Source organism: Hypanus sabinus, chromosome 9, assembly GCF_030144855.1.
Source record: "Hypanus sabinus isolate sHypSab1 chromosome 9, sHypSab1.hap1, whole genome shotgun sequence".
Lineage (NCBI taxonomy): Eukaryota > Metazoa > Chordata > Chondrichthyes > Myliobatiformes > Dasyatidae > Hypanus > Hypanus sabinus.
In genome coordinates this window covers 38,030,417-38,048,613 of record NC_082714.1, presented here as the reverse complement: position 1 = coordinate 38,048,613, position 18,197 = coordinate 38,030,417, and the positions used below count along the sequence as shown (strand labels likewise).

The window sequence follows — 18,197 nt, the reverse complement described above, 5'->3', positions numbered from 1 at the left end:
GATGCGACATATTCACCAAAGGGATGCTCAGAGCAAGATATAATAATTCCTGTATATTTTAGCTGCTTGTGTGCCCACATCATGATTGAATAGTATTATATGAATATCTTTTGTTTTCTTCTTGGCAAGGGTTTTTTTAACTTTGATCAAGAATGTTACAAGAAATATGGAAAATTCTGGGGGTGAGTACATCTTTCCTTTGCAAACTACAGTAAATTAGTTTGGCACAATACTGGGCTGAAGGGCCTGTATGTTTGCTGTACTTTTGTGTTCTCTATTCTATGCCACAATGCAAAACACCACTGCTCATGTTCTCATGATTCATTGATCTATTTGTTTCGATTTTTATTTAACTTTGATTTATCTATCTCTTTTGCATTTATGCAGTCGAAGTGTGGAAATGGCTCCATTTTGCATTCATTCAATGGGCCTGATGATGCCTTTCATTGGACTGAGATGTAAGAGGGGAGTTCATTTATGGGACAATAGACTCTTTGCAATGAATAATGAAGTGCTGAATGTTTTCTTTACCTGGGATTCGATGCACTTTAGCGATTTTTTTTAAATTTAAGGATAGGCTGAATCTACTATCCATGCATATCTAAGGAATTTCCAAAGCGGTGTCTAGAATTTGACCATTTGACAACTTTCTATAAGTTGAATGAGTCTGGAGAAAATGTACTAAAACAGTGCAAGGACAATTGATCCTGGAAGTGATATTGTTAGGTGGGGAACTTGAATGTCTTGAATTTTCCTTTATCTTTGACATTGGGAAAACAATGGGAAACCTGCCAGATTAATGGGGTTTTATTGTAATTGATGAAAACCTAAAGGTCAAATGCACTCAGAGTATGACATTAGATCTGCATGACCTTTCCAAATCAATCCATAAACAGATAACTAGATGTATGAACAAAAGGATCTGGAAATACAGGTCCATAATTCATTGAAAGTAACATCACAGATAGACGAGGGTTGTAAAGAATACCTTTGACACATTGGGCTTCATAAATCAAAATACTGAGTACAGGAGATAAGATAAGATGTGATGTTGAAGTTGTATAAGATGATGGGTTGGAGTATTGTGTGCAGTTTTGATCACCTAACTCCATGAAAGATGCAAAGTTTGAAAGAGTACAGAGAAAATTTACAAGGATATTTACAAGGATGGGGGGCCTCCCAACTGGCTGTTTGTCCCTGTTTGTTCCAAAGTGTTGTAATGGGGTCACTCCTCCCATCTGGCTGGACATCCAGGAACTCAATGGACTCAGGAGTTTATAAAGAGACATTTTTGGTGGCCATCTATGTCCCAGGATATCCACGTCTTTGTATCTGCCTGTCCCACCTGCGCTCAGAACAAGACATCATGCCAGCGTCCTGGGGGTCTGTTATGTTCACTGCCTGTGCCCCACCGTCCCTGGTCCCACCTCTCAGTAGATTTCAGCAATGGTCTGCCCCTCTCTAATGGAACTCCACCGTTTTGGTCATTGTGGATCGATTTTCCAAGACTGCCTGCTTCATTGCCCTCCCCAAGCTCCCATTGGCTCGTGAGACTGCCACACTCATGGTTCAACATGTGTTCAGGCTCCATGGCTTTCCTCAAGACAGTGTCCGATTGTGGACCACAGTTCACTTCCCGCTTTTGGAAGGCTTTCTCCTGTCTTCTAGGAGCCACAGCCAGCCTCTCGTCTGGCTTCCACCCCCAATCTAATGGCCAGACTGAGAGAGTGAACCAGGAGTGGGAGACAACCCTGAGCTGCCTTGCGTCTTCCAACCCCACGTCCTGGAGCTTTCAATTGGTTTGGGCAGAGATCGCCCACAATAACCTCCAGTCTTCCTCCACCGGCACGCCTCCCTTTGAATGTCAGAAGGGATTCCAGCTCCCGCTCTTCACTGATCAGGAGATCAACATAGGAGTTCCTCCTGCTGAACAGCTGATCCAGTGCTAGAAGCACACCTGGACATGAGCCAGGGTTTCTCAGCTGTGCGCCCAGAAACACCATTCCCGGCAGGCTGATCGGCTCCATCGACAGGCAAGGCCATTCAAACCAGGAGAGGAGGTCTGGTTCGCTCAAGGGATCTTCCCCTGAAAGTCGGGAACCGGAAACTGGCACCGATCTACGTGGGACCATTTGTAGTGGAAAAGGCCGTCAACAAGGTGTCCTATAGATTGTGTCTACCAGCGTCACTGAAGATCCACCCAGTTTTCCATGTTTCCCATCTCCCCTGACCCCAGTCACCCCACCTCCCCCTCCTCCCAGCCTTGTAGATGGTTCCCTTGTCTATACTGTGCGGCACCCCCTGGCATCTGGCCGGGTACGTGGTAAGGTCCAGTACTTTGTGGACTGGGAAGGGTATGTCCCAGAAGAATGTACTTGGATCCTAGGGAAGGACATCTTGAGCAAGTCACTGATCCGGGACTTCCAGTGGACACAGGTCTGTGGCATCTCAGGGGCTGCGCCTAGAGAGGGGGGGCCCTGTCACACCACGGATTCGGCAGCACCGTAGATATGGCAATTATGCTTGTGAATATGCATGTGTCAGCTAATTATTATTTAATTGTGATAGTATTTAACTCCATACGTCATCATATTACTTCTCAAGACTTGGACAGAGCACAGCAATGCTTTGCTGTCAGTTTGCATTCAGCCTTCCCCTGAGAAATTGGACTGTCAAGTCACTGACTCTGAGGACTGGCAGTATTTGTTTAACGTTTAGATGTTCTTTTCAGCCACTGTGTAGGCTTCATTTTCCATTTCAGAGTTTTAGTTAACAGCCATGTTTGGCCCAGTGTTTATTGTTTTATTTTCCCTTTTGACACTGTTTGCATTAAAGTCGCTGAACTATCGACCTGCTTCAGTGTCTCACACTCTGCACTTGGGCCATATCTGAATTTGGGTAACAGTTTCAGTTTCTCTGAGGCAGTTTCCACTTTTTTGTCATGTTCCTCACTTGAGCCTCCAAAGATGAGTATATCATCCATGTGGCAGTCTACTCCTTCCATTCCCTCCAACATATGGCTCATCCTCATCTGAAAGAGTTCAGGGGCTGATGAGATACCAAGTGGGTGTATCCTGAAGGGATTAGCATCCATATGGTGTAATGAAGGGTGTGAGCTTCTGTGATTCAGCTTCTAAATGGATCTGCCAGAACCTTGAATTTGGATCAGCCTTGTCTACTTGACTGTAGACCCCAAGGAAAGCACTCTCTTCACCTGAAGCATGGTCTTCTTTGACCTCCTGAACTATTTTTGAGTGATGCTGGCTTTTATAATGGGCAACTCTATTGTGCTGGTGGACAGGGCTCTTTGACATGGAATGGAGACATGCCACATCTGCAGTTGAACATTTTATTTGCTTTTCATTTCACTTGCCTGTTTTGTTTGAATTGAACTCTACTTGTCACCGCTTTCTGACTGCATCTTGTTTGTACCCTTGTACAGCTTCTAGGTTTACCTCAACATCATTTTCATGCCCGAGTTCTACCTGTTGCTGGTGAACATTCTCACTCAGCCTGACCATAGTAATAGCTTTCTCTACTATGAATGAGATTTGTCTGCACTTGAAGTCTTGTTGACAATTTAGTGTCTAATAGCCCAGCACCAATCCTGTCTCTGAGCTCATGTCTCAGATTTCCATATGCACATTCGCCTGACAGGGCATACAAATGCTGTGATGAAGTCATTACACTTTCATCTGTCTCCTGTTCTATGGAGTTGAACTTTGCTCTCTCATATATCACATTTTGCTTTCCTGTGAAATATTCTGCACCGTTTTGCACTCCCTTTTCTAAGCATCTGTCAGTCCTAACCTCCCCGTGAATGTCATCTGCTTTGTCATGCATACAGTATATCAGTGTGCTTACTTGATGCTCTTCGGGAGCCTGAATGAGATTGTTTGCAACCCTAAATCTCTCAGAGCATCTGAGCCATCTCTAAAAGTCCCCTGGTTTAGAGAAATCAAAATATTGAGTGGCTTTATAAGGTAAGTGGATGTATGCATTTGCTCCATTTTCCTGTTGATTTGTTTGTTTCTTATTATTTGGACTATAATTTTTTTCTCTCCCCAAGAGTTTAACTGACCTCTCTGACTTCTCCACTGTATCTGTGTCTCTGTGCCCTCTGCCAGGCTGGTGACCCACTCACAAACTATTACAATATGTCCACTGTTGAGTGCAGCCTGAAGACATTGCCCAGCAACCCTGGCCAGTTCTCAGCTCCGTTAGCAAACTAGCATGGGCAGTTTAGGTTGATAAGGCTTTGGACATTGTTCCACAAATATAAGCAAACAAGAATAATCTTATTGTAAATTCTTTCTTGATGGGGATCTCCTTTGGTCAGTAGCCCAGATTCAATACTCAACCACTTCTGACACCATGTTGTGCTCATTAACGAGGGAGCATGCAAGTCCTCCACTAATCTTCATTGGTAACACTGTTTGAACAATATGTGAACTCGTTCCTTGTGGGAGTGTCTAACTGTACATAGGAACACCATTATTAACTACCACAACAAATTTGATAGAGAGATTCAAAATTATGAGGGGTATTGATAGTAAATGCAAGCAGGGTTTTTCCACTAAGATTGGGTGGGACGAGAAATAGAGGTCATGGCTTAGGGGTGAAAGTTGAAAAGTTTAAGAGGAACATGAGGGGAAGCTTCTTCACTCAGACGTTGTGAGAATGTGGAGTGAGCTATCACCACAAGACTATTCCTCCTCCCACCCTGTCTCCTGCAAAAATGCTATCCCTTTCTCTCAATTCCTCCGCCTCCGCTGCATCTGCTCTCAGGATGAGGCCTTTCATTCTAGGACAAAGGAGATGTCTTCCTTTTTTAAAGAAAGGGGCTTCCCTTCGTCCACTATCAACTCTGCCCTCCATCGCATCTCCCATATTTCACGCACCTCTGCCCTCACCCCCTCCCCCTGCCAGCCCACCAGGGATAGTCCCCCTGGTCCTCATCTATCACCCTACCAGCCCACAGATCCAACGTATAAACCTCCGTAACTTCCGCCACCTCCTACCCGATCTCACCACCAGCTACATCTTCCCCTCCCCCCCCCCCCCCCCCCCCACTCTTGGCTTTCCACAGGGATCGCTCCCTATGCGACTCCCTTGTCCATTCATCCCCCCCATCCCTCCCCACAGACCTCCTCCGGGCACTTATCCCTGAAAACGGAAGAAGTGCTACACCTGCCCCCACACTTCTTCCCTCACCACCATCCTAGGCCCCAGACAGTCCTTTCAGGTGAGGCACTGGGGTGATATACTGTATCCAATACTCCCGATGTGGCCATTTATACATTGGGGAGACCCACTGCAGACTGGGAGACCGTTTCGCCGAACACCGGCGCTCAGTCCTCCAGCAGTGGTGGGATCCCCCTGTGGCCACACACTTCAATTCCACAGACCACTCCCACTCCGATATGTCTGTCCATGGCCTCCTCTACAGTCAAGATGAGGCCTCACGCAGGTTGATGGAGAAATACCTTATCTCCCGCCTAGGTAGCCTCCTACCTGCTGGCATGAACATCCAACTCACAGACCTCCGTTGATACTCCTGCACCCCCCCCCCCCCTTACCCCATCCCTATCTATAATTTTAGTCTGGTTCTCCTTCTCTCTCTTTTCCCCCTCACTATAATCTTACCCCAGCCCTACCTTTCTTTCTCTTTTATTTCCCATAATTCTCCACCTTCCCCCTAGCCCATTTCCCTCCAGCCTATCACTTCCTAGCTCTCTACTTTATCCCTCCCCCCCACTTCTTATCCCCCCTCGACCATCCCAAGTTACTTCACTCCTGATGAAGGGTTTCGGCCGGAAACATCGTCACTACCTCCTCCCATAGATGCTATCTGGTCTGCTGAGTTCTGCCAGCATTTTGTGTTTTTACTTATTTCCAGCATCTGCAGATTCACTCGTATCACCACAAGTGGTGCATGCAAGCTGAACTTCAACATTTAAGACAAGCTTGGATAGGTACATAGATGGTAGGGGTATCGAGGGCTATGGTCCTGGTGCAGGTCGATGGGAGTGGGCAGACTGAATTTTTCAGCACAGACGAGAAGGGCCGAAGGGCATGTTGCTGTGCTGTGCTTTTCTATGACTAATATTCTTTGGTTGCCACCCCTAAATGTCTACATTGTGCACCCTGGCATTTGATTCCAAATGTTGGGAGAGATATAAGTGGCTAAACCTTTTCACCTGCTTATTGCAACTGATTTTCTATTCCTGCACATTTTATTCCCTGACCTACTGAAAAAAAAATTGCTTTTCTTCAGGATTTTTGATGGGAGAAGGCCTCTTCTCTGCATTATGGACCTTGATCTGATTAAATCGATATTTATAAAAGAATTCTACACGTTGTTTACCAACAGGCAGGTCAGTATTTATGTACATTGATAGTGTTTTCTTTTATAACTCTGTTCTTGTTTCATTTTCTTCATTTCAATATTTAGACTAGCTTTCCTAGTCCCGTTTTTGGCCCCTCCGTACATGAGCGATACTTGTTTAATAGAACTGCCAGGGAGGTCAGAACATCACTTAAGCTAGTCTTGTGATGCTTACAAGGTAAGAGCATCTCAAACGTGTCACTTTGGTGCTTGTTCCCCAAACTCCCACTCCCGCACACTCCTGTATTCAAATGTCCCTTCTACTTACAGCATCCCTTGTTCTGCCAGTCTCTGCAGTCTTAGAACCCAACATATCATTATGAGAAAGAATTTGATGCTTAATCTTCACTTCATTCAGGATTTTGCTCTGAACGGTCCATTTAAGGAATCTATCCTGGTTATCCACGATGAGCGATGGAAGACAGTCCGAAGCATTCTTTCACCAACATTCAGCAGTGGGAAGCTAAAGGAGGTAACAATAAGGACCTTCTATTAATCAGATCTATTTTTGTGCTTATTCCTGCTCATAGGCCTTCAATGTCCTTTATAACAACTGGCCTATTGTACAGGTGAGGGAGATTATGACTCATAGGAAACTTAAATACAGATTTCAACATGGTGTTGAAGAACAACCCAATAACATCTGTACTGTTCCGAGGTTACCATATACCGAATACCTTAATTTACATCATGTTCCCCCTATAATTTGTTAATATTCGCTGCCTTTTTTGAATACATTAAAGTGGCAACTTTATTCCAACAGTTGTGGTCGATATTTTGGCTTAACAACAATATTCTTTAGATTCCTAAAGCTATTCCATAATATCTAAGGAATTAAGATCGCCTGTTTACACAGAATGTTTCGAGTACAGGCTTGATCAGACAAAATTTCTTATCTTTTCCCTCGGAGGTTGTATTATAAAATGGAAGCCCACAAATTATTTTCCTTGTGGAGTATGAAAGGTGGCAGATATTCAAATAAGGCAATTCAGTACTGATAGTCCATTTATCAATTTTAGAAGATAATAAGCAAAAACCAGTGAGAGTCATTCCCATCTAGATATGTCCATACATGGCCTCCTCTGCTGCCATGATGAGTCCAAACTCAGGTTGGAGGAGCAACACCTCATCTACCGTCTAGGTAGCCTCCAGCCTGGTGGTATGAACATTGAATTCTCCAATTTCTGGTAATTCCCTCGCCTTCCCCCTTCCCCTATCCTAGGACCCACTCTGCCTCTCTCCCCTTTCAACTTTCTGCCTCTTTATCTCTACAGTTCTTTCATCCTTATCCCCTCCCCTCCCCCCTTTATCCTTTCTCTGATTGGTTTTCCACCTGGTGCCTCTAGGCCCTACCCCCTCCCCTATCTCTATTACTGTGCTTCAGCCCTCTCTCCCCCCCCCATTCCTGATGAAGGGTCTCGGCCCGAAACATTGGCTACTCTTTTCTCACGGATGCTGCCTGACCTGCTGAGTTCTTCCAGCATTGTGTACGTATTCTATAAGTTTGAAGGAAGGTACTCTGTGAAAGGCACGGCTACCAAATACGCATGGGCCCTGCATCGTAGAAACAAGAGACATTGTAGGATTGTAGAACAGAGGATTTTAGAGCAATGAAGAGTACGGTCGACCCTCCTTATCCATGGGGGATTGGTTTTGGGAACCCCCACCCCCCCCCCACCCTGGTGAATACCAAAAAACGTGGATGCTCAAGTCCCTTATTTAACCTGTCTCAGTGCGGTGGACTTCAGGACCCAGCTGAGTTCCAGACCTTATTTAACCTGTCTCAGTGCAGTGGACTTTAGGACCTGGCAGAGCTTGGGACCCCCTGCCTGCGGCTGCTGCTGTTTCTGTTCTGTTGATGGAAAGCGATCACGATTGAAAATAAAGTGGAAATAGTAAAGCGATGGGAAAGAGGTGAAACACTATCGGTCATTGGAAAAGCGTTTGGCTACAGTCGGTCAACGATCGGAACAATTTTAAAGGATAAAGTAAAAATAATGGAGCATGTGACAGCCGTGCCCCGATGAAAGCTACAATTATTACTAAGCAAAGCAGTGGTTTAATTATTGAAATACATACGTTCCTTAAGTGTTTTATATGCATAGAAAGGTAAAATATATACTATATACTAAGACAAACATTTGACTAACTGACACTAAATAATACTGGATATACCTGTTCCGACTTAGAGAACTTCCATTTCTTTTTCCAATTCCCAATCCGTGGTAACCTATGCACATCCTCCCGTATACTTTAAATCATCTCTAGATTGCTTATAATAACTAATACAATGTAAATAGTTGTTAGTACTACATTGTTTAGGGAATAATGACAAGAAAAAAAAGTCTGTACGTGCTCAAACAACAAAAGCTGGAGAGGGAACTTCCAGGTTTTCCTGATCCGCGGTTGGTTGAATCTGTGCATACGGACCCCGCGGATAAGGAGAACTGACAGTGTTGATATGAGCAACAAAATATGAATTTTAAATTCATCCATTGATGTCACTAGTGCAGGTAAATAAGGAAATAGTAAGTGAACAGGATTTAGTGGAGTGTTTAATTCATTGACATTTTACTCTTTTGGAGTGTATTGAATTTTTCTGTATGGCTCTGTATTTAAGAATAGACCAGAATTGAAAACAAAATTCATTGTGATTTCTTCATTGTTTTGGTTTGCATTGCTAAAATTCACCAAATTCTGTAGGATTTTGTAATTAAACTCCTAGGACATTATATCCAGGAGAAAAATTCTAAGAGCATTTAATGAACAAGCCCTTAATTTAATTTGTTTGTTTATTGGCTACATTAGTCATGTTTTAATGAGCTATTTTCCTGAAGGTCATAAAATGTCTGATCTGGAAATAGTCAATTTTAATTTTCAAATTGCTGTTGGGAGGTAGTGCGTAGTGAGTTAGAATAGATATGTGAAATATTTGATATCTGGATATTTTGGGGAGGTGTAAAACAACTAAAATCTCTAAGAATACCTAATTGGTCCAGTACCTAATCGTTTTGTACATTTTTAATTTTGTCTGTCTTTATTTTACCCCTTTCCCAGATGCATTCAATAATCTGTCATTATGCAAACAATCTTGTGAAATTGGCTGAAAAAAAAATGAAGATGAATGAAGTTGTCGAACTGAAGGAGTGAGTAATTTGTCTGGTGGTTTCTTCAGCACAACTTTTTCCTGTTCGGAGTCACAGAGTCATTTTTAGCCCATTTCCAGCCGGATGTACCTGTTCCGACTTCAAATCCGATTTAAAGACGGACTCAGGAACAGAACTCATTCATAACCTGGGGACTGCCTGTACTTTTAAGTCATTTCTAGATTACTTATAATACCTAATACAATGTAAATAGTTGTTATACTGTATTGTTTAGGGAATAATGACAAGAAAAATAGTCTGTACATGCTCAAACAACGAGTGCTGGAGAGAGAACTTCCCAGGTTTTCCCGATCCGCGGTTGGTTGAATCCGCACATGCGGAGTCCGCGGATAAGGTGGGCCGACTGTATCTGCAAATTTGCTTATCCGGTTAACCACAGTATCATCCAGATGGTTGATATATTTGACAAACAACAATGGACGCAGCACCAATCCCTGCGGCACTCTACTAGTCAAGGGCCTCTGGTTAGAGAGGCAACCAGAGGCAACTTAGAATAACTTTTCCAGTACTAACGTCAGGATCACCAGCCTGTAACTTACTGGTTTATTTTTAAAGCCTTTCCTAAACATCAGAACATTATTGGCTATCCTCCAATCCTCTGGTGTCTCATCTATCGCTAAGGATGATTTAGATATCTCTACTAGGGTCCTGACAATTTCTGCACTTTTACGAAGGTCCGAGGGAGCACCTTGTCTGGCCCTGGGGATTTATCTACCCTAATTTGCCTCAAGGCAGCAAGTGCCATCACCTCTGTAATCTGTATCAAGTCCATGAAGTTGCTGGCACTTTGCCCTACTTTTATAGACTCTGTGTCCATCTCCTAAGTAAATACAAATGCAAAAAAAAATCATTTAGGATGTCTCCCATCTCGTTTGGCTCCTCGCATTGATTATCATTCTGAACTTCCAGAGGACCAGTTTTATCCTTTGTAATAATTTTTCTCTTAACATATCTGTAGAATTCCTTAGGATTCTCTGTCATGGATTACTTTCATATTTATCCAAGCACTTTCAACCTCTTGGTGTTCTCCCAGAGGAGGAATATAATATCTGACTCCTCATCACTTAATTGATTATTCTGAGTCAGGAATCAATATATTTCCGAATATGAAGGGTAAAGTGGGACTGATTGGTAATTGATTTATTGTTGCTGCATAAGATGTATGAGCAGAATTAGGCCATTCGGCCCATTGAGTCTGCTCCCGCATTCCATCATGATTGATTTATTATCCCATTCAACACCATTCTGTCTTTTCCCCATAACCTTTGACACCTTTATTACGAACCTATCAACCTCCACTTTAAATATACTGAATGACTTTGCTTTCACAGCCATTTGTGACAATGAACTCCATTGATTCACCACCCTTTAGCTAAAGAAAATCTTCCTGATCACTGTTCTAAACAGCTGTCCTTCTACTTTGAGGCTGTGCTAGACTTCACAACTACAAGAAACATTCACTCCATGTCCACTCTATCGCAGATTTTAAATATTCAATAGGTTTCAATGAGATCCCCTTTCATTCTTCTAAACTCAGCAAATATGGGCCAAGAGCCATCAAATGCTCCTCATACGTTAAGTCTTTCAATCCCAGAATCATTCTCATGAACTTTGTCTGGACCCTCTCCAATGCAAGCACATCCTTTCTTAGACAATGGGCCCAAAACGGCAAAATTACTCCAAGTGCAGTCTGACCAATGCCTTATATGTGTCAACATTGAGTCCACCTTTTATATTCTGGTCCTCTCAAAATTTCCTTATCAACAACTCAGCCTGTAAAGTAACCTTTAGGGAATCCTGCACGAAGATTCCCAAGTCCCTTTGCACCTCTCATTTGTGAAATTTCTCACTGTTTAGACCATAGTCTATGCCATTATTCCTTTTCCCAGATTGCATAGCCATTCTCTTCTGTACACTGTATTCTATCTCCCACTTCTTTGCCCATTCTAATCTGTCACATGTACTGGGGTACAGAGAAAAAAATTGTTTTGTGTGACATCCATACATATCATCTGACAACATTAGTATACCACGGTAGTAAAAAAGAAAGGAAATAGCAGAAAGCAGAATGAGGTGTCAGAGTTATAGAGGCAATGCAGTGCAAGCAGACAATAAATTTATAGCCCGTGTTGAGATGGATTGTGAGGTCAAGAGGTCCATTCAATAGTCTTATATCAGCAGTATAGAAGTTAAAACAAACAAGAGGAATTCTGCAGATGGTGGTAGGTAAAACCTGAAGGGGGAGGGATGAAGTAAAGAGCGGGGAAGTTGATTGAAAGAGACAGAAGGGTATGGAAGAAAGAAAAGGGAGGAAGAGCACCAGAGGGAGGCAATGGGTGGGCAAGGAGATGAGGTGAGAGAGGGAAAAGGGGAAGAGCCAGGGGGGCGGTGGTGGTGGGGGTGAAGGGGCATTACCAGAAGTTTGAGAAATTTATGTTCATGGCATCAGGCTGGAGGTTACCCAAATGGAATATAAGATGTTGTTCCTCCAGTCTGAAGTGCGGCCTCATCACGACATTGGAGGGGCCATGGATAGGCATATCGGAATGGGAAGTGGAATTAAAATAGGTGGCCACTGGGAGATCCCACTTTTTCTGGCGGATGGAGGGTAGGTGCTTGGCAAAGTGGTCTCCCAAACTATGTCGGGTCTCACTGATATACAGGAGGCCACACCAGGAGGACTGGACATAGTGTATGACCCCAGAAGACTTACAGGTGAAGAGTTGCCTCACCTGGAAGGACTATTTAGGGCCCTGAATGGTAGAAGCTAGCCTTGAGCTTAGTGTTATATACACATAGACTTCTGTACCTTCTGCCTAATGGGAAGGAGGAGAAGGATCTTCAGCAGGGCAAGGGGTCTTTGATTATGCTGGCTGCTTTATTGAGGCATTGAGAAGTTTAGACGGAGTTTTTGGAGGGGAGGCTGGATTTTGTGTTTGCTGAGCTGTGTACACAACTCAGTGCAGTTGCTTGTCTTGGAAATAGCAGTTGTCATGCCAAGCTGTGATGCCTCTGGATAGGATGCCTTCTAATAAATCTATAATAAATTGTGAGTGTCTGTGGGGGACATGCCAAATTTCTTTAGCCTTCTGAGACACCAGAGGTGCCAGAGTGCTTCCTTGGCAACAAAGACTACATGGTTAGACCAGGACCAACTATTGATGATGTTTTCACCTAGAACCGAGAAGCTTTTAACTTTCTCCACTTCAGCACTTTTGATGTAAACAGGAGATCATGCACCAGTCTCTTTTGATCAGCTCTTTGTTTTGCTTACATTGAGGAAAAGATTGTCATCAAGACTCCATGTCTGTGTGAGATATGGGTTTAGTAGGGAAGGTGGCATAGAGGTGTTAGGCCTTGATCTGATTGGACAGCAGAAGAGGTGCAAATGAACATTCAATGTACTGACCTCTACTTCCATTTTTTTACATCAATCATTTGTACTTTTTTTTGGGAAGGTTAGAATGATGCATAATAACCGTTGCTTCTTGCAGTTTCTGAACGGGCAACTTCCTACCAGGTATTCACATAGAGTACTGTGCAAAAATCTCAGGCACATGTATATACCGAGGGTGCCTAAGACTTTGGCATTGTACTGTATTGGTCAACCTGGAGCTGACAGCGAGTTTGTAAATCTGGAAGGAGCAAACAGTGTTGGGAATGGTGAGGGAGGGGTGTGGGGCAGGTGGCAGAGAAGGAACACCAGGGGTGGGGGTGACATGGATGCAGACGCATCCAGCCCTGTGACACCCTGCAATGTAATTTGATTCCAAACATTTGGTTTATTAATCCTTATAGAATATCTCTTTGCTTCCCTCTCACTCCCCCTTTTCCCCAATCATGATTCCCCCTCTCCCTGCTCCCTTCACACTCTCATTCCACAATAGAAACCCTTATCAGAATCAGGTTTAACATCAATCACATGTCATTTTTTTGTGGCCGTAGTAGACTGCAATACATAAAATTGATACTGTACTGTTCAAAAATCATAGGCACCCTAGTTATGTATGTGCTCAAGCCTTTTGCACAGTAGTGTATATGCTTAGATTTTGACCTAAGAAGCATTTAACTCTTTCTTTTTGTTCTTTTCCACATTATTTCCAAGCAAGTGGCTTGATCCTTAGATTTCATCAAACATAAGTTCAGGTTCCTTTGTGGGATAGACAGTCTCTCGAGTTCCATGCCACCCTTGGTCTCTCCTCTGTCCCTCACCACCCTTGGTCTCTCGAGTTCCATGCCACCCTTGGTCTCTCCTCTGTCCCTCACCACCCTTGGTCTTTCCTCTGTCCCTCGCCACCCTTAGTCTCTCGAGTTCAGCACTTTGAGCCTACGTGTGTTTCTATAAACCCACTTAAACTATGACTTTACCTTTTTGTATTCTTCTCCATTTGAAAGATCAAAGTCTACCAAGACTTGATGGTAAATTACTATTCTTGGCTCTGATTCCAACTTAGCTGAAAAAACCATGTTAAAGGATCAATATTTCATGCTATATTTGATATTAATCTTAATATTAACATAATTAGAATTTCTGCCTAGAAAATGAATTGTATCCATTTTTGTTATGTGATGTGTCTGTTTTGTCCAAATGAGTGTCCCAAAAGAAAACCAAGTGATTTTGGAGTGGTTTACTCCCTAAAGCCTGTCGTAAAGCAGCACCTATACACCTGGTTCTGTGCATCTCCCTACATTTTCTTGTGTAATGAATTGCACAGGTCATCAGTCATCAATGGTGCAATTCCAATAGGAGTCTTGCAGGAATAATGCATATTTTGATTGCCATGGATACTGCCTGAGAGTTCCCATCTTTATTCTAAAGGACACAAATGTTGCAGTCAATCAGAGGCCTGTCTGGAAGAAGGACAAGATAGATACACTGGGGGTAGACAGGTAATCTGCCACTATCAGCAAAGCCTGGCCGGAGGTGGTTCTAGCAGTCTCTTTCCGATATGAAAATCTCCACACATGGAGGAATGCTCAAAGCTATGTCATGATTTTGCAAGATTCTCCGGTGATGTTTACATTGTGAAGTATGGAAGTATGGATTATGGAAGAGCAAGTGCTGGCTGCTTTGAGGCACATTGGGGTAGATGAATCCCCAGGATCTGAAAAGGTCTCCCCTTGGATTTTGTGGGAGGATTGCACAGAAACTGCAGGAGCCCTGATAGAGCTATTTAAAATGTCTTTACCCATGAGCAATTCATTAAGATTGTTATAGCCGGGGAGGTAGTAGGGATAAGCTCCCACTGCCTATTAAATGCTCCCAGTGGCGTGCATCTCAAATAGCCTCTGAGAAACCAAGTCCAGCTCCTGGCATTCATGTGCGGCTTAGCTACTAAGCCTAGCGGAATTGTTTCCACTGACAGAAGAAGGGGCAAAGGCAGGTTACTGGCACCTTAAAACCAGTCACTTCAGGCACATGGGGCTCATCAGCCATAGTTAGCGGATTATCTAGGAGAAGAAGAACTCTGATCTCAAACCTCTGTGTCACTCTTTTTAGTGACAATGATTTCTAGCATGAACTGTTCCTTCCAAGACTGTAAAAGAATGGCATGGTGCTTAAAAGTGGGGCTCCTGGTGATCTAGCTTCTAGGGTAAGTAATCATTGCAGAATTTGCAAGAGATCTTCCAACATTAAAACCAAGAATAAAAATTAATGAGCAACTTCTGACTCACTAGATTATCAGGGCTTACTGAACAACCTAGTGTATGTTCTGTTTAAAGGCCCAGAGGATGTAAGGGGTGAACAAAACAGGGTTTTACAAATTTCATGCAATAAATATTGAGATACTCAAACCATTTGTCAGGTGGAGAAGAGACAGCCTAGTAATATGGATAATCCTGAATCCCAAAAGAAACTTCAGAGAATTGCTGTTACTCTGAAAGTTATGAGACAATGAATCAATGGAATAAAGGATAATAAACATAAAAATGCATTTGAAAGAAAGCTAGTCTGTATACGTGGTGTCATCGTGGCTTGTCACACTGGACAGCCAGCCACTCTAGTGTTGTTTGGTTGATGTTGAGCAGGTCTGTGTCAGCTCAATCAGGTGAGAGTGGGCAGCTGCGCAGAACGTGTTCAAAGTTCTGCACCCTTTCACCACACTCACAGGATTCGCTGGTCTTTAAACCCCACTTCACCATATTGTATCCCGACCTACAAACCCCCACTCTCGCTCTGTTGAGAGTGCACCACTTCTGTCTGTGAAGCAGTGCCCCGTCTGGCAACAGTTCTGTGGGGTCTTGCACTGTATTGTTTGTTGAGGTTCTGGCTTCTGTTTGTTGCCAGAGGTCAATCTTATATGTTTGGTGGGATGTTCCGTGTGGTAGTCTCTCCACTGTAGCGAAGCTTTTCCTCAATTTTAGGCGGTTGGAAACTGGCACATGATGATGTAGTGGGTGCCATGGATCTGAGTTCTGTTTACCTTTTTCAATTTTTGTTGTAGTGTGTTTTCAGACCTCTGGGGAGCAATATCTGCAAGTCTGTAAATGATGTTGGTGGCTGTGGAGTGCAGTGTGCCTGTGATTATTCAGCAGGTTTTGTTAAGCAATGGCATTGGCAGGAATTGATAGAAAACACAGACATGACCAAGAACAGTAAGATGGCATGGAAAACTGTTTGGAAACTCAACTCAGACAGTAGACCACCACAGAGAATTGCTGCCATAACACCCAATCAGGTTGCCCACCAACTAATAGTAAATGGTCGACCAAATAACAAGGAATGGAGTCAAACGAAAAAGTAACATCAGGAGATGGAGTCAGCTCTCTCAAATGGGAATGACCAACTTCCCACTTCTCACCCTAGAAGAATTAAAGGATGAAGTATCACAGCTAAAATCCAACAAAGCTGCTGGCATAGACGGGATTCTTAATGAATTCCTTAAACACCTTGGACCTAAAGCACTCCACTGGCTTCTGTCCCTTTTTAACTGTTGCCTAAGATCATTAAAAATACCTAAGTAGTGGAGAAGTGCCAAAGTTGTTGCTCTCCTAAAACCCAATAAAGACCCCAACATTCCTAAAGATTACAGACTGATTTCCTTGCTCTGCACCCTCTATAAACTCTACGAGAGACTCGTACTGAAAAGAATATCTCCCTTGGTCAAAGATCTTCTAACACCAGACCAAGCCAGGTTCAGGCCAGGCTGCTCTTGCTGCGGTCAAGTCCTGAATTTAACCCAGTATATTGAGGATGGCTTTGAAATGCGACAAATTACAGGGACAGTATTCATTGACTTAACAGCAGATTATGACACTGTGAAACACAGAGGCATTCTACTGAAATTATCTAAAATGTTAAAGAACAAAACCACAGTCAAAGTAATAAGAAGCCTCCTAGAAAATTTTATGTAGAAATGAATGGAATTAAGAGTAGGTGGTGTTCACAAAGGAACGGACTACCATAGGGATCAGTCCTGGTGCCTCTACTATTTAATGTTTACACAAATGATCAACCAACCTTTCCTAACACACACAGGTTTATCTATGCAGACGGCCTATGCATACTAACACAAGCTAACCCCTTCCAAGAAGTTGAAGTACAAATTACAGGAGTCCTCGAAGCAATGAAGCAGCATTATGAAAAATGGTCTCTGAACTCAAATCCATCTTTGGTGTAAACCTATATAATAATGTTTTCTTGTGTAGCAAAAGATTGCTGAGTTATCATTCATTTCTTATCTAACACATTTTTTTCTGTCAGATTTTTTGGAGCATACAGTCTGGACGTGGTCAGTAGTACATCATTCAGTGTGGACGTTGACTCCATCAGCAACCCCAATGACCCATTTCTCAAGAATATCAAGAAAATTTCTGATTTTTCCTTCTTTAATCCACTGTTACTTTTGATTAGTAAGTGATTCAAAGTATTTATTTCTCGTAAGGGAAGATAAGGGTTTTCTTTTAGATTATGGAAATCACTTATTAGTTGCTTGCCCCTCTTTTGCTCTATTCCATGATTTTCTGTAAATTAGTTAACTAAATACTTTTGTACACTGGGGTAAGCCCGGTCCTGTTTCTCATGTGCATAGTTTAAGGCAGCAGTGTATCTTTCAAGCGCAATATCTCCACAAATAACTTCTCGTGTTCTGGCTTCTTCTTGGCTGAGAATTTCAGAGATACCCTATCCTCTAAGAAAATAAATTTCACTACATCTCATTTTGGAATTACTGGTTGCTTATTTTGTAACTATGTCTCCAGGTAGCCCACCCACTTGGTGCTCTGCTACCCACATACATTCACCAAACCAACTAGTTGTCTCTTTTTTGTTCATTCCTCTCTTTCACTCCCCTTCCCTGGTTTCATCTGCCATCACCCACTACATATCCAGATCCTCCTATCACCTACTAAGCCTTTATCCCAACCCTTACATACAGCTCCCAGTGGCAATCTTTCCTGTTCTGTTGTAGTCTTGATGCAGGGTCTCAACCCAAAATGTTGACTACCACCTTTGCTACCACAGATTCTGCTTGACCTGCATTCTTGAAGTTTTCTGTTTTTATTCTTGAATTCAGCATTTGCAGCCTCTCTTGTCTTCTATCCCCTTAGAATCTTAATTATTTGAATGTGGTCACCCCCTCAATCTTCTGAACTCAGACCCAAACTGTCTGTCACCTCTCAACAGAACAACCCTCTCATCC

At 42.9% G+C, this 18,197-nt stretch overlaps 1 protein-coding gene across 3 annotated transcripts in view; it reads left to right on the top strand.

Moving 5' to 3' along the window:
• Positions 1–18,197, top strand: part of LOC132399267 (cytochrome P450 3A30-like) — a 160,775-nt gene that overhangs the window by 127,158 nt on the left and 15,420 nt on the right. For 2 of the 3 annotated variants that reach the window (XM_059979487.1, XM_059979488.1), the window contains exons 3-7: positions 130–182; positions 6,278–6,377; positions 6,747–6,860; positions 9,446–9,534; positions 17,261–17,409. In XM_059979487.1, the coding sequence (XP_059835470.1) occupies positions 130–182; positions 6,278–6,377; positions 6,747–6,860; positions 9,446–9,534; positions 17,261–17,409 (505 nt within the window). The remainder of the gene's footprint in view (positions 1–129; positions 183–6,277; positions 6,378–6,746; positions 6,861–9,445; positions 9,535–17,260; positions 17,410–18,197) is intronic. The other variant, XM_059979489.1, reaches the window with a different exon arrangement.